This window comes from Palaemon carinicauda, chromosome 6 (genome assembly GCF_036898095.1).
Source record: "Palaemon carinicauda isolate YSFRI2023 chromosome 6, ASM3689809v2, whole genome shotgun sequence".
Lineage (NCBI taxonomy): Eukaryota > Metazoa > Arthropoda > Malacostraca > Decapoda > Palaemonidae > Palaemon > Palaemon carinicauda.
In genome coordinates this window covers 24,258,497-24,281,037 of record NC_090730.1, presented here as the reverse complement: position 1 = coordinate 24,281,037, position 22,541 = coordinate 24,258,497, and the positions used below count along the sequence as shown (strand labels likewise).

At 44.7% G+C, this 22,541-nt stretch overlaps 1 protein-coding gene across 1 annotated transcript in view; it reads left to right on the top strand.

Moving 5' to 3' along the window:
• The first annotated feature begins 738 nt into the window (after window positions 1-738).
• Window positions 739-22,541, top strand: part of Rrp4 (exosome complex component Rrp4) — a 72,330-nt gene continuing 50,527 nt past the window's right edge. The window contains exons 1-2 of the mRNA XM_068375149.1: window positions 739-1,018; window positions 17,083-17,192. Coding sequence (XP_068231250.1) covers window positions 897-1,018; window positions 17,083-17,192 — 232 coding nt within the window. The 5' untranslated portion in view covers window positions 739-896. The remainder of the gene's footprint in view (window positions 1,019-17,082; window positions 17,193-22,541) is intronic.

Below are 22,541 nucleotides of genomic sequence, written 5' to 3'. Positions count from 1 at the left end.
AAATTGTGTGATATAATTAAGGCAAGTTTTATATATTTCTTTTTTTATATAAAATTGTTGAACTTCTTTATGATGTAGTTTACAACAACTGGGATGAAGTAACCATAGAGATGGTAAGTTTGTATTCAAATGAATACGTTATTTGAATTATGGTGTCGAAGCAGTCAACTAATTAGTAATATAAACTGAGGTGTGACCCAAGGACTTATTTCTTCCACTGATATCTATTAGATAAATTCGTGACCTAGGTGTAGGCTATCACTTGGCTGCAATTGTCTCTCAGTACTGAAATAAATAATCTAGTAAGAATCGCTGGCTATCACCTCAGAAACATTGTTTTGTATAAAAAAAATCTGAATGAATGAAAAAATCTGAATGAATATCACGTAAAGAAACTTGTGTTACCAAGATACTAGATGTACAGTGGAGAAAAAAATCTGAAAATGCTGATACAAAATACAAATTATGTGAAGGGGAAGAGGAAACTTTGATGCACTTCTTATTAGACTGTAAACTAGAGACCACAAGAAATTGGTGTATTTTACTCACGAAACCACTCCAAGTAAATAAATTAGTCTTAATAAAAAGCCTTCTACTGTTGAAAATATAAAATATGGAAAATATGTAAATATATAAATATTACCAATTATGGAAAGCCAGAAAAAATATTAAAAACTCTTAATATAATGGAAAAAAAAAACATAGGGTCGCCGTTACAAAGGCAGCAACTCAACACTATGCATACTAGACTGGTTAAGCGACAAGCGTGTTGTGAATTTGATCTGGTTTGTTGTCAACAAGACGTCATAAAGTTCATTTGTAGCTTTCCAGAATTCTGTGAGCTAACAATCCTTGTTATACACGTTTATATTTTAATATAACGTATTTCTTTCGGAATGGAAATCAAACTAGCTTCAGAATTACCCCGGATTCAGTCGATGGTTCCAGCCCATGGAACCGCACGGCCCAAACTTGTCACTCCGGGAGAAATAATTTCTCACGATACCAGTTTCATGAGGTAATATATTTTCAGTTTTCCATACCCTTCCCACAGTAACATAACCTTACTTAACTTGGTTAATGCCTCTTAACTGTAGTGTCTCGTACTAGAAATTGAGAGGTGTGGTTATAGATAGGCGGACACAGGGTAGATCGTTGGGTCCCTAAGCTTTCTGCTCTCATAGAAAATTAGGTATTACTATAGTTTATCATGGCAAAAGCTATGCTGTTAAGATGGGGTTTTATATGGAAAAAATGCCCGTTTTCTTCAAAAATGACCTTTATTTCCGTTGCAGAGCTTTTGTATATCAGCGACCAGATCCTCATGTCCATAGAAAATGGGAATTTTCTTCCCATTTTATAGTTGATCGTAAGATATTGTCACTGCACTACAAAAACTGTTTCCGTTCTGCAAAACCTCTGCATAAGAAGACCACCTAACTGAAACTTCCCCACCTAACCTGACCAACAAGTCATGTCCTTAACACTAACAGAAGGGGCTAACGCCCCCCCCTGCTAACCCCCTTACACTGCCGTATTCTTAGCTTACCCTGTGTTTGATTCGTAACACGTTTCACTCTTAGTAAGGTAACAATCATATATTGTAAAGGAAAAATATTTTACATGTTATAAGAAACTTTTATGTTTTTCCAAACGAACTACTGTATATTCACCCCTCTATATTAACATAAACAAATATAGCTGTACTATATAAAAGCAAATCTGAATATTCCATGGATTGAATGTAAAAGCACTACAGTAACTTGAAAAGAATTTATATTTTATGATTTTTCTTTTCTGGGCTCGAACCTGTGCCGCCCAGTGAATAAGCTCCATTTAGCACTTATTCTTAGGTAATTTACTGCTAAATATACCAGAGAAAAAATGTAAAGGAGTGCTAGGTTAACTAGCTCGCTCACCTATTGGTGTCGGTATAAAATTGGGCGTATATTCCAGAGGTCCCGCACTATTTAGATTAATCCACGACAGAGAACCCCAATAGAGGAGAGCCGTTCAACCTCACTCGGTACTACTAACAATGCATCCGCTCAGAACCCAACTCCTTTTAGCACGACGAGTAAAGTAACCCGCATTTTTGTTTGTGCTCTCGAATTTTGGTTATTTTCCATTTAATTATGGCTTCTTCGTCGGTTTCCCAGGAGACACCGTCTAAGTTAAGTACCAAGCTGGGTTTTACTGTGTTTTGAGCAACCTAGATCGTTTAATATTTATATTATAGGAGTTTATTCTCTTCGTTCATACCGATCTTGCTTGATTTCACTACGGTTGGTACTCCTGTTTTTGAGAGCTTTTAATTTTCACTTGCGGTGTTACTATGTGTATTATTTTTATTATCAAATATTATTTGTTATTGTGAATATTCATTATTTAGCGTTTAGAATCCTCGTGGTTCAATTTTTTGGGCCGATATCATTTACGTATCGTTATGGCTGCCGACCTTCGTGCTAAGGCGGCAATGTTATTTTTAGCCATCAGGTGTGTCTTTTGTGATTTAATTATTATGTTGCATGCCTTGCCCAAAAATTTTCTGTGTGTTTATTCATATAATTTAACGCTATTATTATTATTATAATGAATATTTGTGCCATTACTCCGTTTGATCTGTCTGGTTGGGGATCGTCAGTTGGTAGCCCTGCTGCCTCGTATCACGTGATCCTCCCCCACGCTCCCCCTCTAGCTAGGTGGGAGGCTAGGCTTCTCCCCCCTCCACTAAGGGACCGTTGCCTTCCCTCCTTTTAGAGGGGGTAGTTAAGTGTTTATGGACTTTGTCCTCCGGGTGGCCCGGCGGGTTCGTCTCTGTCTAGTCTGGTTGGCCACCGGTCAACAGAGTTGGATCCCGGTGCACCCTATTTTATATTCACTTTTCATTCTGGCTTATGTTATACGAAACCCTCCGGGTTCGATTGGCAGTTCTTAGCTACAGTTCCGCCCCCCTATTATTTTATAACATTTCCTATGATGATTATATATGACAGATCACTACCCCGGAGTCCCTAAAGGAATTGGTATTGGATATACCTTTATTTCCCGGCCCGGGGTCTACCCCGCCCCGGGAAATCAGACACCATGTGTCTTAATTCCTTGTTATTGCATCCTTTTTTATGCTCCCGGCTTGACCGGAATGGATTGCTATACTTTAGTTTCAAGTTAGACTTATGTTTAGGCCCGGGACCTCCGGTCCCGCCCCTATGTAAGAATATTACAGTTAAGCTCTAACCTTGTGTTAGACCTATGTTAGGCCCGGGTCCTCCGGACCCGCCCCTACTTAAAGAATAGTACAGTTAAGCTCTAATCTTGTGTTAGACCTATGTTAGACCCGGGTCCTCCGGACCCGCCCCTACTTAAAGAATAGTACAGTTAAGCTCTATTCTTGGGTTAGACCTATGTTAGGCCCGGGTCCTCCGGACCCGCCCCTACTTAAAGAATAGTACAGTTAAGCTCTAATCTTGTGTTAGACCTATGTTAGGCCCGGGTCCTCCAGACCCGCCCCTACTTAAGAGAATTACAGTTTCTCATATACTATTCTTTTTATAGATGGTGCATTGTCTGACGCCGGCCTGTGCAGCTGTTCTGCACCAGCCTTGTGGCCACTCAGTCTGCCGATCTCACGCCCCTTGTGGGGTTCAACTGGAAGACGTTGTGGTATGGCACCCGGATAACTGTGTGATTTGCTTCGACCTCATCACTACCCTTGGATCTGACTCGGTGAGTCCCGTTGGCTATATTGCCTTCTTATTCTATTTACTCTTAGTAAGATATCTATGGTCTTGAAGGACCATTGGGAGTCTCCCTTTTATAATTCCCACTATTATTTCAGGCATCCCCGGAGCAAAAGTCTGCGGCTCGGGCCACACTGAAAGTGTGGGTTGGTGGGTTTGCCCGGAATGTGAAGTCTAAGCGGCCGTACGTCCTATCTGAGGACTACTGCACCATGGTTTACCCCAACGCTAAGTCTTCAGCTGCTGTGGCTAGGCATGTGGCAGCTCCCATCATTGCCCACATTGATGCCACTATAACGGGTTTCATCGACCCAGAGCAAGATCCATCGGACGCCCCCGGAGGTCTGGAGGACAATGTTGCCTCCATGAACCTGGACGTCGAACCAATGTTGCTAGACGAGCCGGATACAGGTAGGGTGGTAAGTGAGGCAGGTGTGTCCGGCGCTGAGATTCCTATCCTCAGCCCCGCTCTTTCTTCTTCTTCTGATTGCTCTTCTTTTCTTGGATTTTCTGGGGACCGTGATTCGTCTCAACGTTCATACCCGGTTCCCCCTAAGGATAAGTCTACTTCAAGGACCTTACCCAAAGCTCGCAAGCCTCACAAGACTTCTCATGGCTCTAAACATTGTACGAACCCGTCTTCAAAGACCTCTGGTTCCTCCTCTAAGTCTCACGACCCGGGAGTTCCTTCCGCCCCTCCTGCTGCTAGCCCGGGCCTTTCCGAATCAGCCATGCTTCGCATCGTGTCGGAGATGCAGGCAAAGTTGGTTTCGGAGATGCAGTCGAGGATGGACACGATGTTCTCTAACTTCGGTCAGAGAATTGGGGCTTTAGAGCAAGGAGCTCCGGAGAGAGTCCAAAGCTCTCTCATCCCGGATGCCTCTAAGCTCCCGCCGTTTGCCAAGAACAACCCCTGGCGGATGGCTCTTCATTCCCCGTTCTCAGACGGAATGTTGACTCTGGAGGGCCTTGGCACTCGTCCTCTAGAGGACTTTGAATTCTTTCCTCCGGGTCTGGCATTTCCATTTCATGGTTATGCCAGACTTACCGAGGAAGCTTTAGTCCGATTAGACAAGGTCCCCAAAGAGACGGTCATCTTCCCGAAGGAGCAAGCCCAATCTGTTTGGGCCAGATTTTTGAATGACATCGGCTGCACTAACACCATGCTGACGCCTTATAAAAGCTCCTTTACGATGTTCTTAATGGACAAGAACACCTTGACTCCATGCGTCAATAAGGTGGCAGAGCTTGCCTTTCAATATGCTCTGGAGGAGAAGCCCTTGCCTCCCATCCGAGAGGTGGATCCAATCTCCCTCCTTCTTCCCTCAGGTATTGAGTGTTGGGACAACGTCCATACCACATTTACCTCCGGCAAGCTTGCAGCAGAATGTGCCTCAGTCTTGTTTAGTGAGAAGCTTCCCCGTCTCCCGGAATCCCTCATTAAACAGGAATATGATTCCCGCCTACGTGTGGGCCGTACTCTAAACCTGGCCACATCCACGGAGTCGATAGCCTTGACTTACGATACGGAGAGTATTTTTAAGTCTCTCAACAATGCTACGTTACAGTCTTTATATTATGACTTGTATGACTTCGCTACTGCTAAACGCAGATGTCGCAAGCATGTTCTAGCTGAGGCGACGATTAGGCATGAACCTAATAAACTCATCCGGTCCTCCTGTTGGGGTTCAAATCTCTTCCCCGAGGATCTCGTAGAGGAAGTCTTGGCGGAGGCCACTAGGGTTAATCAGAGCCTTAAAGCCCGTTGGGGTTTGACCCCTAAACGCAAGTATGACCCCGCAAATTATCAAGCCCGGGGTAGGAAGAAGCTTAGACCATATACCTCCACCCAGTTCAGGCAACAACAGAGTGCTTCATCCAACTTCCGGCTGCCTCTTCCTCCATCTTCTGTTGTCCCTGCACAGCCTTCCACCTCTCGGGCTCCTTCGGATGACTATGTCACCGTTCTGCTACCTAAGAGCCAGCTTTCTGGTGCCTCCGCCACTTCCCCTGCCTTTAACCAGTCCTACGAGGCTCATAGCTCTTCCCAGAGTTATGGTAGAGGTAGAGGCTACCACCGTGGCTCTAACCAGAACAAAGGCAGGGGAAGAGCCTTTCGCAGAGGAAAGAACTTCCGAGGCGGACGTGGAGGCAACTCCTCAAACCAATACTGAGGTGCAGCAGGTAGGGGGGAGGCTCTATGCCTTCCGCAACAAATGGAGGTTCAGTCCCTGGGCGTTCAGTATCATCTCCAAGGGACTGGGGTGGAGTTGGATTCAAGGACCTCCTCCTCCGAACAAATTTCGTCAACATTCCACTCCGGACCTGGTCGAATTTGTCCAGGATCTTTTACAAAAGAACGCCATACAAGAAACGAAACATCTGAAGTTTCATGGTCGGCTGTTCAGTGTCCCGAAGAAGGATTCAGACAAGAGAAGAGTGATTCTAGATCTATCCCTTCTCAACTTGTCCATTCAATGCGACAAGTTTCGAATGCTTACCGTCTCGCAGGTGCGGACCTTACTTCCCCGTGGGGCCGTCACCACCTCTATCGATCTTACAGACGCCTACTATCACGTCCCGATAGCGAGACACTTCCGTCCGTACCTAGGCTTTCGCTTAGGGGACAAAAGTTACTCCTTCAAGGTGATGCCTTTCGGGCTCAACATTGCCCCAAGGATCTTCACAAAGCTAGCGGAAGTCGCTGTTCAGGAACTCAGGAATCAAGGGATTCAAGTAGTAGCCTATCTGGACGACTGGCTCATTTGGTCAGACACCTCCCAAAATTGCCTAAAAGCCACTCACAAAGTCATCCATTATCTTCAATCTCTAGGCTTCCAGATCAACTTCAAGAAGTCCCGTATTCTTCCAAAATCGAAGTTCCAATGGCTCGGCCTGCAATGGGATCTTATATCTCATACTCTGTGTCTTCCCAGACCCAAGAGGTTAGAGATTGCAAGGAACACCAAACGCTTTCTCAAAGACAAAGTAAGTTCCAGACGACTCCAAGAGAAGATTCTGGGGTCCCTTCAGTTTGCCTCAGTGACGGATCTTCTTCTGAAGGCAAAATTGAAAGATATCAATCGTGTCTGGCGTTCGAGGGCGAACCGGAAGCTCCGGGACAGGAAAGTCCGCCTTCCTCCCATTCTACGGGAAAGACTTCTTCCTTGGACAAGAGCAAACAGTCTGTCAAAGTCAGTTCCCCTTCGATTTCCGCCTCCGGAATTAATCATTCACACAGACGCATCCTTATCAGGTTGGGGCGGCTATTCTCAGCTCAAGAAAGTTCAAGGTCTTTGGACTCCCTTGTTCCGCCATTTTCACATCAATGTGCTAGAGGCCATGGCAGTTCTTCTAACCCTGAAACGTCTCGCTCTTCCCAAGAAACAACACCTTCGTCTGGTCCTCGACAGCGAAGTGGTGGTCCGCTGCCTCAACAGATGCGGGTCAAAGTCAGGGCCTCTGAACCATGTTCTAGTAGCCATATTCTCCCTAGCAGCCTCGAACCGTTGGCATCTTTCAGCTGTCCACCTGGTGGGAGTCCGGAATGTAGTGGCAGACGCCCTGTCCCGGACCTCCCCTCTAGAATCGGAATGGTCACTCGATCTAAAGTCATTTCGGTGGATTCTCTCTCAGGTTCCCGGTCTCCAAGTGGACCTCTTCGCCACGGAATCCAACCACAAATTGAGAGTATATGTGGCTCCCAATCTAGACCCTCAGGCTTACGCCACAGATGCCATGTCACAGAATTGGGACAACTGGGAAAAGATTTATCTCTTTCCCCCGGTGAATCTTTTGCTGAAAGTTCTAGACAAACTGAGATCCTTCAAGGGACAAGTAGCCTTGGTCGCACCCAACTGGCCCAAGAGCAACTGGTATCCTCTCCTGCGGGAGTTGAGACTATACCCTCACCCGATACCCAATCCGGTTCTGTCTCAGATAGTACAAACACTCGTGTACGCTTTCTCAAACATTCAGAGCGCCCTAACTTTATGGACTTTATGAAGTTTGCGGCTATGCATGGTGCCAATATTGATCCTCAAAACACCTTGTTCCTAGAATCGGATAAACGGGATTCCACCATCCGCCAGTATGACTCTGCAGTTAAAAAGTTGGCAAAATTTTTAATAGACTCAGACGTGAACTGTATGAACTTGAACCTTACAGTCACTTTCTTTAGATCTTTATTAGAATCAGGTCTGGCAGCCAATACTATCACCACTATTAAATCGGCTCTGAAAAAGATCTTCCTAGTGGGTTTTAACATAGACTTAACCGACTCTTTGTTAGCTTCAATTCCGAAAGCTTGTGCCAGACTGAAACCGGTTACTCGTCCTACCCCGGTGACCTGGTTCCTTAATGACGTACTCAAATTGGCTTCTGATACCATTAACAGTTCTTGTGATTACTTGCCCCTTCTCAGGAAAACACTTTTCCTAGTGAGCTTGGCTTCCGGGGCAAGAATTTCTGAATTGGCAGCCTTGTCGAGAGACCCGGGTCATATTGACTTTCTGCCTTCAGGAGAGGTCCTTCTTTCTCCTAACAAATTCTTTTTGGCTAAGAATGAAGACCCTCAAAACAGATGGACCTCCTGGAAAATTGTTCCCCTCACGCAAGATCCGTCGCTGTGCCCTGTCACTACTCTTAGGTCTTATTTATCCCGGACCTCCTCTAACTCCTCGGGGCCTCTATTCGTTAGAGAACAAGGCGGTACCATTACTATTAAAGGGATCAGGCAACAAATTTTGTATTTTATTAAACAAGCTAACCCTGACTCTTTTCCTCTTGCACATGATATTAGAGCAGTTGCTACTTCGGTGAACTTTTTTCACCACATGAATTTTACAGACCTTTCCAGGTATACAGGGTGGAAATCACCGTCAGTGTTCAAGAAACACTACCTTAAACATTTGGAAGCCCTAAAATTTTCTACAGTAGCCGCAGGGAGCGTAGTTACTCCCGAGTAACTCACAGGTTAATGCCTTGACTCTTTATCTCTCCCTCTTACCTGCCTCATTTATACCCTATTGTATTCGTTGGTCTCGCACCTGAATACTGTTATTATATTTGTAAATTTTTATGCTCCTGAGTATCTGTATATATTATCACTCACGGCATTATTATACCTACCTTATTGGATTTATGTTCATATTTAAGATACCCTTATAATTGTTTTTTGGTACTCATCTCTGATTAAAGCATCCTGTATTTCTCTTACGCTTATGTTTTTTCCTTTATTTTGCAAGTTTGGTGACATTTTTCTCTTGTATAGATTCACTGGGCGGCACAGGTTCGAGCCCAGAAAAGGGATTTTGACGTAGGAAAAATCTATTTCTGGGCGAAGGACCTGTGCCGCCCAGTGAACCCTCCCAGCTCCTCTCCCTTGGAGTCCCCAAACTTTGGGTGCTAAGGAGTTGGGTTCTGAGCGGATGCATTGTTAGTAGTACCGAGTGAGGTTGAACGGCTCTCCTCTATTGGGGTTCTCTGTCGTGGATTAATCTAAATAGTGCGGGACCTCTGGAATATACGCCCAATTTTATACCGACACCAATAGGTGAGCGAGCTAGTTAACCTAGCACTCCTTTACATTTTTTCTCTGGTATATTTAGCAGTAAATTACCTAAGAATAAGTGCTAAATGGAGCTTATTCACTGGGCGGCACAGGTCCTTCGCCCAGAAATAGATTTTTCCTACGTCAAAATCCCTTTTATGATATACTGTATATATAAAAAAAAATTCTGGGTGACATTGGAAAAACTTTTAACGCTCTTTATAAAAAATTTATTCAGAACAAAATACAACAATCCTCAAATTCATATCTATTATACTTTTCTGATGGATATTTTTATATGCTTAGATAGCATTTTTTTATGCTGCATGTCTCAAAATTTATTTTAGATAGACATTTTCTATTACAACTTTTGAGTATTCTTCCATAAATTATACCTATTCAGAAAAAAAGAAACCAAAATGAATGTTATAGTTCAAATATATATTGTACTATGGTTGCCAAAGGGATTTGAAAATATTTCTTCCTAAAATCTTGATAGCACTTGCAAGGTCATCATAAAGTTAAGGTATATGCATTCAGCAATGTAGCTTTGTGGGAACTGAGGCAGAATCAGAGGCAAAGTAGTACTTTCCAAGCTACTGCTTTTGTAATTTAATGGTTTTTTTTCAATATTAAACTTAGCCGGTGATCATATAAGCTGCAACTCTGTTGCTCGACAGAAAAACCTACGGTCAAAATACGCCAGCGATCGCTATGCAGGTGGGGGTGTACATCAACAGCGCCATCTGTCGAGCAGGTACTTAGTACTCCAAGTAAACAAAGAACCAATTTTCTCTCTGTCGGGCTACCGGCAAGACCTACTAATACGCTGTTACTAACTGGATTTGTTTTCACAACTATTTGGTGAAGTACACTATTCTAGTTTTGAGCTTTCGCTATGCAGGGTTTTATCTTCATCTCAAAACTTGAACTCGTTTTGGATAGATTTAATTATGGTGACAAAGAGAGTATGGACTCTCTTTCACTTTTAAATGGCCGACCCTTCCCTTAGACGGAAGTGTGTTTAGGTTTTTAGTAATTTTGCTTAACGCGTTATAGATCTATATATTTTATATCTCTCCGCCTTTATTAGGCCTCTTCGATTAACTTTCCATTTATTATAAACATATAAAAATAATTTTTATGTTTTGTTTATATGCGACCTTTCCTGATAGTAGGCGGTCCTAACTTGGAACCGAAGTTAATCAACGTTGAGCCCGTTATATCGTATTTAGCCTTTAAAGAATTTAGAACTTTTTAAATTTAATGTTTTATGAAAGAATTTCTTTGATAGTCTTCGTACTGTTTTCAAAGATGAACTAACGTTTAGTTTTTTAGACTACGCAGTTGTTGACGTTCAGGACGTTCAACATGCGCTCTATCGTTACGATAGAGAGAGAGTGTTTCACGGTTTCACTTTGCAGTAAGAGTAAATCGATTCTGACGTTTCGTTCATTCTTTCTTAGCTTAAATGTTTTAAATTCTAAATTAAAGGAACTTTTTATTTGGAAAACCTTTCAGTTTTTTCCTTTAGTCAAATAACATGTTATTTTGACGATATATAATTGGGCTCTTCTCTTAGGTGCGAAATCAAGAGAGAAAGAGAGAGAGAGATAGAGACGGAGGGAGAGAGAGGAGAGAAAACGTTCCGTTCAAGCGGGTAACGTTGTTCTCGTGTTACTCTCCTCCCTAGTCGCTGTACGGGGAAGAAGATAAAACGTTTCTAGGGTTTTATTCTTGTCCCCAGGCTATGTGCGGTGAGAGATTGTAAACGTAGTTTATTTGAACTAGTGTTTAGTCTCTTTCCCAGCCACTGAATTTTTTATCTTTATATATGTTTTCTGTTTTTTGCTAGTATTAATGAGCTGCATTATACGACTGATTTCGCAATTACTACCTTTTAATGAAGGGTAGAATTGCGTGTTTCAGGTAGAAATCAGTAAAAGTTTCGATTTCAGTGAAATAAGTGCAAAACAGAAAATCGAAGTGATAAAGTGATATGCGCAAAGTGTTACAGTGTTGCGTCCGAGGGTTCGTCTGTTCGTGCCTGTCGTTCACCTAGTCCGGGACCTCTTGCAAGCTCCCAAGCCCAGGGGAGAAGTAATGTCGAACGACTTATGGGTTCGTCAGGCCTTGATCAACGAACAAACGTTTCCCTCCATGGTTTCGGGCGTATCTACCCAAGATCGCCCCACCCACACAAAGACGAGAGAGCCCATTTATTTCTCGTCTGCGGAAGAGGTTTCTCGTAAGAAACCATGAACCAAGGTCTCGCAGCTTATTAAGCGCAAGTCGGTCCCTTCCGCGCAAGTCCAACGGCCCAGTTGTAGCCACTGGGTCAGTTCGGACTCGCTGCAGTCTTCCGACGACTGCTCACCTCCTAAGAGAGGCAAAGCGGTACCGCATCAGGCAGTCACACCGTCTGTTGCCGCACCTGCTCCTGTAGACCCTAAGTGGTCTTTGCTGCAGACCATGCAGTCTCAGTTAACGTCATTGATGCGGGACTTTCGTGCGGAGAAGGTTGACACTGCACCAACCTCTAGCCTACAACCAACACGGTTGTGTGTCCTGTGGACGCTGAGGCGACCTTCTCCCGCACTCCAGCTGAGAGAGTCCCGCCACCCATGCGTTCCAGTGTACCCTGCCAGCCGCATGTTGACGTTCAGTAACGCACGGAACCTTCCGTTGACGTTCGCGAGGTACAACAACAGTCTAAGTTGTTTTGTTTTGACGCGGTGCGTCAACCTCCACATTCTAGAGTTGTTTTGACTGCTCAGTATAGACAGTCAAAGCAGTCACGAGTGAACACTGTATGTCCTCACGCACCTGTTGTGGTTGACAGTTCAGTTGTTGACAGTTCACAGACTGTCAAGCAGTTACATGACGTTGCCTTCTGGTCTGCTACTAATGCACCAGTGCTGTTTGTCCTCACGCACCTGTTGTGGTTGACAGTTCAGTTGTTGACAGTTCACAGACTGTCAAGCAGTTACATGACGTTGCCTTCTGGTCTGCTACTAATGCACCAGTGAGAGACTCACTGAGATAACCTAGCTTTTATCGGACAAGGTTCCTGTAGATGAGAAAGTGCTGTTCTCCCTCCTACTGATATTCCCTTGAGGACTCTGTCATTTGGAGAGGAGCCTTAAGCTGCTTAGCCTCCTATGGACTTTAATTAAATCATGATGATTTTTTAAGGATCTTCGTCCGGATCTTGTAACTGCTGCTCCTCGTTCGCCTAAACGTCAGAACTTACACTAGGCCTAGCTACTTCGAAGCCGTTGTTTTTAAGCTAGTGCTCTCTCGCTCTCCTAGAGAGCGTTACGTTGGCTAGGCGACTGGTTTTTGCACCAGGAGGAGTTTCAGGGATACAGCTTTTGATTTCCCTTCTTTTAAACTGGCTTTTAGAGCGAGAGTCTGATAGGACACGAGAGAAGTTCTCGGCTTGGGAGTTCATGCCTCTGCCCAGATAGACTTCTCAATTCTGGTAGACTCGCCCTGGCGCCTAGCCAGGAGACGCTCCAAGTTGTTTACAGGTCAACTTCTCAACTTTTGTCGAGCCTTTGAAGTTTTGCTGTACTATTATGTCACACATAACAAGGCTTTCAGGGATGGTAAATGGTTCCGCCTCAGTCGCTAACCCCGTCTGTTGCCACACCTGCTCCCGTAGACCCTAAATGGGCTTTGCTGCAAGACATGCAGTCCAAGCTTGCGTCCTTGATAGAGGACTTAAATGCGGAGAACCACCTTCTGGCCAACAACCTTCCAACCGGTTGGTTGTGCGCCCTGTTGACGCTGAGGTAACCTACTCGCGTCTGCCAGTTGAGGTGGTTCCTCCTTCTGGCCAACAACCTTCCAACCGGTCGGTTGTGCGCCCTGTTGACGCTGAGGTAACCTACTCGCGTCTGCCAGTTGAGGTGGTTCCTCCACCGATGCGACCCAGTGTGGGTTGCCAGTCGCACGTTGACGTTAAGCGACGCTCGGAGGTGGTTGTTGACGTTCAGGACGTTCAACAACCAGCAGAGGTGACTTGTTGTGACGCAGTGCGTCAACCTCAGCAACCCGGTAGGGTGTTGACTGCACAACCCAGACAGTCTAGACAGTTTCGGGTTGACGCTGTACTTCCTCGCGCACCCATGGTTGTTGACAGTTCACAGACTGTGCAGCAGTGCCATGATATTGCGTCCGGCTCCGTCACGCATCCACCAGTGCGACCGGATTCAGCGAGTCAGACGTTGCCCACTCCGTTGCCGTTTCCTCATCAGTTTCAGATGAGGAACTCTCTGATGAGGACGTTGCTGAACAAGACGATCAGCCCCCAGCCCTGCTATCCATCCAGAAGATGCTGAAGAAGGAACGCTGCCCAGTCAGGCTGTGGATGAGTCTGGTAGGGACACTGTCATCCGTGGATCAATTTGTGTCACTAGGAAGACTACACCTCCGTCCTCTTCTATACCATCTAGCTTTTCACTGGAAAAAGGACAAGACGCTAGAAGCGGTCTCGATCCCGGTTTCCGGAAAGATAAAGTCTTTTCTGACTTGGTGAAAGGACTATATCAACCTTAGAGAGGGTCTTCCCCTGACTGTTCAGACTCCCAACCACGTTCTCTTCTCGGACGCATCGGACGTAGGCTGGGGTGCGACATTAGACGGTAGGGAATGCTCGGGATTATGGAACTCGAGTCAAAGGACAATGCATTTCAACTGCAAGGAGCTACTGGCAGTACGTCTGACCTGGAAAAGCTTCAGGTCTCTCCTTCAAGGCAAAGTGGTGGAGGTGAACTCGGACAACACCACGGCTTTGGCGTACATCTCCAAGCAAGGAGGGACCTACTCTCTGACATTGTACGAGATCGCAAGGGACCTCCTCACCTGGTCAAAAGGTCTAGACATATCACTAGTAACGAGGTTCATCCAAGGCAACTTGAATGTCATGGCAGATTGTCTCAGTCGGAAGGGACAAATAATTCCAACAGAATGGACCCTCCACAAGGATGTATGCAAGAGACTTTGGGCCACCTGGGGCCAGCCAACCATAGATCTCTTCGCAACCTCGATGACCAAGAGGCTCCCAATATTTTGCTCACCAATCCCGGACCCAGCAGCAGTTCATATAGCCTAGATGCCTTTCTACTAGATTGGTCACATCTAGATCTATAGGCATTCCCTCCGTTCAAGATTGTCAACAAGGTACTGCAGAAGTTCGCCTCTCACGAAGGGACAAGGTTGACGCTAGTTGCTTCCCTCTGGCCCGCGAGAGAATGGCTCACCGAGGTACTTCGATGGCTAGTAGATGTTCCCAGAACATTTCCCCTAAGGGTGGACCTTCTACGTCAGCCACGCGTATAGAAGGTACACCAAGGCCTCCACGCTCTTCGTCTGACTGCCTTCAGACTATCGAAAGACTCTCGAGAGGTAGAGGCTTTTCGAAGGAGACAGCCAGAGCGATTGCTAGAGCAAGGAGAACATCCACCCTTAGAGTCTACCAATCGAAGTGGGAAATCTTCCGAAACTGGTGCAAGTCAGTATCCGTATCCTCGACCAGTACCTCTGTAACTCAAATAGCTGACTTTCTCTTATATCTGAGGAAAGAACGATCTCTTTCAGCTCCCACTATCAAGGGTTACAGAAGCATGTTGGCATCAGTCTTCCGTCACAGAGGCTTAGATCTTTCCAACAATAAAGATCTACAGGACCTCCTTAAGTCTTTTGAGACCACGAAGGAGCGTCGTTTGGTTACACCTGGTTGGAATTTAGACGTGGTACTAAGATTCCTTATATCAGACTGGTTCGAACCGCTACAATCAGCCTCCCTGAAAGATCTCACCTTAAAGACTCTTTTCCTGATATGCTTAGCCACAGCTAAAAGAGTCAGTGAGATTCGTGCCTTCAGCAAGAACATCGGATTCTCATCCGAAACGGCTACATGTTCTACAACTTGGTTTTCTAGCCAAACACGAGCTGCCTTCTCGGCCTTGACCAATATCGTTCGATATTCCAAACTTATCGTATGGTTGGAAATGAACTAGAAAGAGTCTTATGTCCTGTAAGAGCTCTTAAGTTCTATTTAAAAACCTTTACGAGGCCCGTCTGAAGCTTTATGGTGTTCAGTTAAGAATCCATCTTTGCCTATGTCAAAGAATGCTTTATCCTATTTTATCAGACTGTTAATACAGTACGAGAAGCTCATTCCCATCTGAATGAGGAAGACCAAGCTTTGCTGAAGGTAAGGACACACGAAGTTAGAGCTGTCGCAACTTCCGTGGCCTTTAAACAAAATAGATCTCTGCAAAGTATAATCGACGCAACCTATTGGAAAAGCAAATCAGTGTTCGCGTCTTTTTATCTTAAGAATGTCCAGTCTCTTTACGAGAACTGTTACACTCTGGGACCATTCGTAGCAACGAGTGCAGTAGTGGGTGAGGGCTCAACCACTACAATTCCCTAATTCCATAACCTTTTTAATCTTTCTCTTGAAATGTTTTATTATTGTTTTTGGGTTGTCCGGAAAGTTAAGAAGCCTTTCGCATCCTACTTGATTTGGCGGGTGGTCAAAGTCATTTCTTGAGAAGCGCCTAGATTAGAGGTTTTGATGAGGTCCTGTTGTATGGGTTGCAACCCTTGATACTTCAGATCCTAGGGGTCGCTCAGCATCCTAAGAGGATCGCGAGGCTCCGTAAGGAAGACGTACTTAAAAAGGCAGAGTAATTGTTCAAGTCGACTTCCTTACCAGGTACTTATTTATTTTATGTTTGTTATTTTGAATAACTGCTAAAATGAAATACAAAATACTTAGCTTATAATAATGTAAACATGTAATGCTGGTCTCTACCCACCCCCCTGGGTGTGAATCAGCTTATATGATCACCGGCTAAGTTTAATATTGAAAAATGTTATTTTTATTAATAAAATAAATTTTTGAATATACTTACCCGGTGATCATATATTAAAGGACCCTCCCTTCCTCCCCAATAGAGACCCAGTGGACCGAGGAGAAAATTGGTTCTTTGTTTACTTGGAGTACTAAGTACCTGCTCGACAGATGGCGCTGTTGATGTACACCCCCACCTGCATAGCGATCGCTGGCGTATTTTGACCGTAGGTTTTTCTGTCGAGCAACAGAGTTGCAGCTTATATGATCACCGGGTAAGTATATTCAAAAATTTATTTTATTAATAAAAATAACATTTTTACAACCTTGCAAAAAAAAAAGCAGAATCGAGATTAAGAATTAAACCCATCCTCCTGGCTGTCTTAAAACTATACTAATTGATGGTTCTACATCTTCATGTCACTTCCTAGCATTTCAGATTTTCTTTTACTAGTCATGATTTTTAGATGTGGTCATGGAACACATGTGGGATCCATATACACTGTACAATATAGTTAGAACCTCTACAGTACTTTGCTTGATTTAATTATGTTTTTTTATGTTTGTATTTGTATGTATGTACAGTATTATACCGTATGTATTATATTATTTTTCACCTATTATTGCATTATGTGTAATAACTACTTAATTTACAGGTATTAACAGTTAGGTTAGGTATATTGAATGATTCAAATGTATTTGGCTGTACAGTATTTCATTGGGGTTATAGCTTTACTGTATTATAAAATTTAATGTGGTGTTTTGTAGAGTTTGCAACAAATGAGGCGATTTACACGTAAAACATGCCCCATGGTACGAAATTTTCACGAAACGAAAGCCACAGAAGTACAAATTAATTTTGTATCTTGAGGCATTACTGTATTATGAAACACGTTTATTTTCATTTATCATCTTTTGCACAGAGGACATGGTACTTACATGGAAGATGATGTCCAGGTTGCATCGGTTGCAGGTTATGTCACACGTGTGAATCGGCTCATAACAGTCACTCCGCTTCGTCAGGTTTACCAGGGTAAGGACAATGTTTTTTCAGTATATTTTTTAATATTTTAAGAAAATGTAATCTAATGGTATTTCTTTACAAGACCATGCTCTCTATTTACTCCCAAATTATGTAGTCCTGCAGCTTTCCTCTTCTTGTACAGTAATTAGGAGGTTCTTTAAATGCTGGGAAAGCAAAAGATGGCAAGATATGTTGAGCTCGTGGGGGAGGGTTATTAAAAAAAACTCGCTCGGTTTCCTCACTAAACAATCTGGAACTGACGTACTCAACCTAACAGAATTCATGATTCCAACGTACATAAACAAAAGTTTGTGATGTCAGCGTAAATTTGATGTACTGTATATTCAAAATATATACTAAATTGATAATGGAGGTAATTACTTAAAAGTTTCCATGAAATACTGTATACAATTCACAAATAGTGACACATTTTGAGTAATCACTCCATTTTCAATATTAATCTTACCCGATAATCATGTAGCTGTCAACTCTGTTGCCGACAGAAATCTACTGTCGGGATACGCCAGCGATCGCTATACAGGTGGGGGTGTGAACACCACAGCGCCATCTGTGGTCAGGTACTCTAGTACTTCTTGTCAACACCACCTCAATTTTTCCTCTGTCGTGCCTCTGGCTAGACCTACATGGATACGCTGTTGATTCTGGAGTTATTGCTCACGATTTGGTGATGTATTTGCTCTAGAGTTTAGCCTTCGCTATTCAGGAAGCTATATCATTAGCTTAGCAAGTTTTTGGAAATAATTTGATTTAATTTTTGATTTAATTTTGGTACGAAGAGAGTATGAACTCTCTTTCACTTTTAAATGGCCGACCCTTCCCTTAGACGGAAGTGTTGGTGTCGAAGAGAGTATAGACTCTCTTAATTTTGCTTAACAAAGTTATAGGTTTATTTTATATCTCTCCGCCTTTTATAGGCCTCTTTGATTAACTTCCTTTTATTATAAACTTATTAAAATTAATTTTTATATTTGTTTATATTCGACCTTTCCTATAGTAGGCGGGGTCTTTTCTTGGAACCGAAGTTAATTAACTTTGAGCCCGTCATTTCGTGTTACCTGTTAAAATATTATGCTATTTTAATGTTTTTGAAAGAATTTCTTTGATAGTCTTGTACTGTTTTCAAAGTTGAACTAACGTTTTGTTTTGTCTCTGCAGTTGTTGACGTTCAGAACGTTCAACTTGCGCTCTATCGTTACGGATAGAGAGAGAGTCTATCACGGTGTCACGTTGCAGTAAGATAAACCGATTCTAGCGTTTTTGTTCATTCTTTCTTAGCTTAAATGGTTCTATTCTAATAAAGGAACTTTTTATTTGGGAAACCTTTCAGTTTTTTTTTCTTTAACAATAATATGTTTTAACGATATATATAATTGGGCTCTACTCTCAGGTGCTAAGTCAAGAGAGAGAGAGAGATAGAGACGGAGGGAGAGAGAGGAGGATAAACGTTTCGTTCAAGCGGGTAACGTTGTTATCGTCTTTGCTCTTCTCCCTAGTCTCTTTAGGGGAAGAAGGTAAACGTTTCTAGAGTTTTATTCTTGTTTCTCAGACTTTATGCGGTGAGAGATTTTAAACGTAGTTTATTTGATCTAGTGTTTAATCTCTTTTCCAGCCACTGAATTATTTATCTTTCATTATGTTTTTCTGTTACATTGTAATACTGTTTTTCGCAATTACTAACTTTTAATGAAGGATAGAATTGCGTGTTTCAGGTACAAACCACTTAAAGTTTCGAGTTCAGTGAAATAAGTGCAAACAGAAAATCAAAAGTGATAAGTGATAAGCGCAAAGTGTTACAGTGTTGCGTTCGAGGGTTCGTCTGTTCGTGCCAGTTGTTCGCCTAGTCTGGGACCTCTTACAAGCTCCCAAGCCCAGGGGAGAAGTAATGTCGAAGGACTTATGGGTTCAGCAGGCCTTGATCGACGAACAGACGTTTTCCCTCCGTGGTTTCGGGGTGTAACCAACTCACGTAGCCGACGTGATCACCCCACCCACACAAAGACGAGAGAGCCCATTTATTCTCGTCTGCGGAAGAGGTTTCTCGCAGAAACCATGGACCAAATCTTGCAGCTTTTAAGTGCAAGTCGGTCCCTTCCGCGCAAGTCCAACTCCTAGGTGGTGCCATTAGCACTGGGTCAGTTCGGACTTGCTGCAGTACGACAACTGCACACCTCCCAGAGAGGCAAAGGTGGTATCGCAACAGACAGTAACTCCGTCTGTTGCCGCACCAGCTGTTTTAGACCCTCAGTTTCAACGGACAGTAGCTCCGTTTGTTGTTGTCTTTCTTAAACTCTAGTGGTCTATGCTGCTGACAATGCAGTCTCAGCTTGCGGTGTTGATGCAGGAGTTTTCAGGCAGAGGAAGGTTAACACACCTCCTCCTGCGAGCGCTCCTCCACCTCTACGCAGTCCAGCCTGCCAGACGTATGATGTTGAGGTTCCTCAAGCTACCTCCATGCGTGAGCTGCCGCATTGGGAGTTGCCAGATACCAGCTCTGTGCAGCAACCTCCACTTTCCTTGAGGCAGGAGCCTCTTGCCACGCGGCAACCTCCTCAACACTTGAGGCAGGAGCCTTATGCTTTGCAGCAACCTCCTCTACCCTTGAGGTAGGAGCCTCATGCGTTGCGACTACCTCCTCCATCCTCGAGGCAGCTACCTCTTGCGGTGCGACAACCTCCACCATCCTCGAGGCAGCAACCTCAACTCCACCTCTGCGCAGTCCACCCTGCCAGACGTATGATGTTGAGGTTCCTCAACCTACCTCCACGCGTGAGCTGCCGCATTGGGAGTTGCCAGATACCAGCGCTATGCAGCAACCTCTTGCGTTGCGGCAACCTCCACCATCCTTGAGGCAGCAACCTCAACTCTTGCGGCAGCCACCTCCACTCTTGAGGCAAGAACCTCAACTCTTGAATGGGCTCTCGTGGCATGGTTGGTTTCGACCTGGCCTTTCATTAGAAGGGGCTAGCGTTCGATCCCAAGTATGAGGTAGAAATTTATTTCTATTTGAACACGATGTTGTGTTGATATTTATCCATATTGACTCATTAGGGGTAATTTGTATGAATTACTACCAATTGTGTCACGTGGTGGCCCGGGGAAATCTGGTAAAACTCGCTGGTAAAGAGACTGATGTCTCACCAGGTAAATCCTCGGACAGCTAGATTAGTGTCAGGTTCAGATTTCTTTAAAAAATCCTCCTCTACCCATGAGGCAGCCTCATGCTTATGAGGAGCCTCATGCTATGCGGCATCCTCCTCAAACCATGAGGCAAAAGCCTCATGCTATGCGGCAACCGCCTCAACCCATGAGGCAGGAGCCTCATACTATGCGGCATCCTCCTCAACGCATGCGGCATAAGCCTCATCCCTTGCAGCTTGAGCCTCATCCCATGCAGCATGAGTCTCATACCATGCAGCATGAGCCTCATCCCATGCAGCATGAGCCTCATCCCATGCAGCATAAGCCGCACGCCATGCAACATGCTCTGCTTACCTTACAGCATGCTCTACATACAGCATGCTCTGCATACCTTACCGCATGCTTCTCAGTCACACATCTTTGGTTGTTGCCAACTCACTAGACTGTCAAGCAGTTTCATAACGTTGCCTTCTAGTCTGCTGCTTTTGCACCAGTGAAACCCTCACTGAGAGAACTTAGCTTTTCTCGGATATGGTTCCTGTAGATGAGAAAGTGCTATTCTCCCTCCTTCTGATTTTCCCTTGAGGACTCTGTCATTTGGAGAGGAGCCTTTAGCTGCTTAGCCTCCTATGGACTTTTATTTAAGCATAGCATGCTTCCAGGGAGGGTAATGGTTCCACTTCAGTCGCTAACCCCGTCTGTTACCACACCTGCTCCCATAGACCTTGAGCTGTGTTGCAAGACATGCAGTCCAAGCTTAGTCCTTGTTAGAGGATTTTTTGTTTACGGAGTCAGTGTGTCACTGGGAAGACGTTCAACAACCAGCAGAAGTGTCTTGTTGTGACGCAGTGCGGCAACCTCAGCAACCCGATAAGGAGTTGTCTGTACGACCCAGACAGTCTAGACAGCTTCGGGTTGTCACTGTACTTCCTCGCTTCCCCATGGTTGACAGTTCACAGACTGTGCAGCAGTACCATGATCTTGTGTCCGGCTCCGTCAGACGACTAGCTTTTAAGAGCTCCCACAAGTCGTCGCTGTCTGGAGATTCTCAGATGGACTATGGATCTGACCAAGGAACTGGGCCTCCTGGTCAATTTTGAGGAGTCCCAGCTCGTCCCATCCCAGACCATTGTCTACCTGGGTATGGATCTTCAGAGTCGAGCTTTTCGGGCTTTTCCGTCGGCCCCAAAGATATACTAAGCCCTAGATTGCATCCAGAGCATGCTGAGAAGGAACCGATGCTCAGTCAGGTAGTGGATGAGTCTAACAGGGACACTTTCATCGCTGGCACTGTTCATCGAGTTAGGGAGACCCCACCTCCCCCCCTTCAGTATCATCTAGCGGCTCACTGGATAAAGGACATGACGCTAGAGACGATCTCAGTTCCTGTTTCCGAAGAGAGGAGGTCTACTCTCACGTGGTGAAAGAACAGCTTTCTTCTCAAGGAAGTCTACCTTTGGCTGTTCAGAAACCCGACCGCCGTCTCTTCTCTGACGCATCAGACACGGGCTGGGGTGCGACTTTGGACGGACAGGAATGCTCGGGAACATGGAATCAGGAGCTAAGGACACTTCACATCTATTGCAAGGAGCTGTTGGCGGTTCATCTGACCTTGATAAACTTCAAGTCCCTCCAGCTTAACAAGGTGGTGGAGGTGGACTCTGACAACACCACAGCCTTGGCTTACATCTCCAAGCAGGGAGGGACTCATTCGTGGAAGTTGTTCTAGATCGCAAGGGACCTCCTCATCTGGTTAAAAGATCGAAAGCTCACGCTGGTAACGAGGTTCATTCAGGGCGATATGAATGTCATGGCAGATCGCCTTAGCCGGAAGGGTCAGGTCATCCCCACAGAGTGGACCCTTCACAAGAATGTTTGCAGCAGACTTTGGGCCCTGTGGGGTCAGCCAACCATAGATCTGTTCGCTACCTCGATAACCTAGAGGCTCCCGTTGTATTGTTCTCCGATTCCAGACCCAGCAGCAGTTCACGTGGATGCTTTTCTGCTGGATTGGTCCCATCTCGACCTGTATGCATTCCCGCCGTTCAAGATTGTCAACAGGGTACTTAAGAAGTTCGCCTCTCGCAAAGGGACACGGCTGACGTTGGTTGGCTCCGCTCTGGCCCGCGAGAGAATGGTTCATAGAGGTACTGCAATGGCTGGTCGACATTCCCAGGACTCTTCCTCTAGGAGTGGACC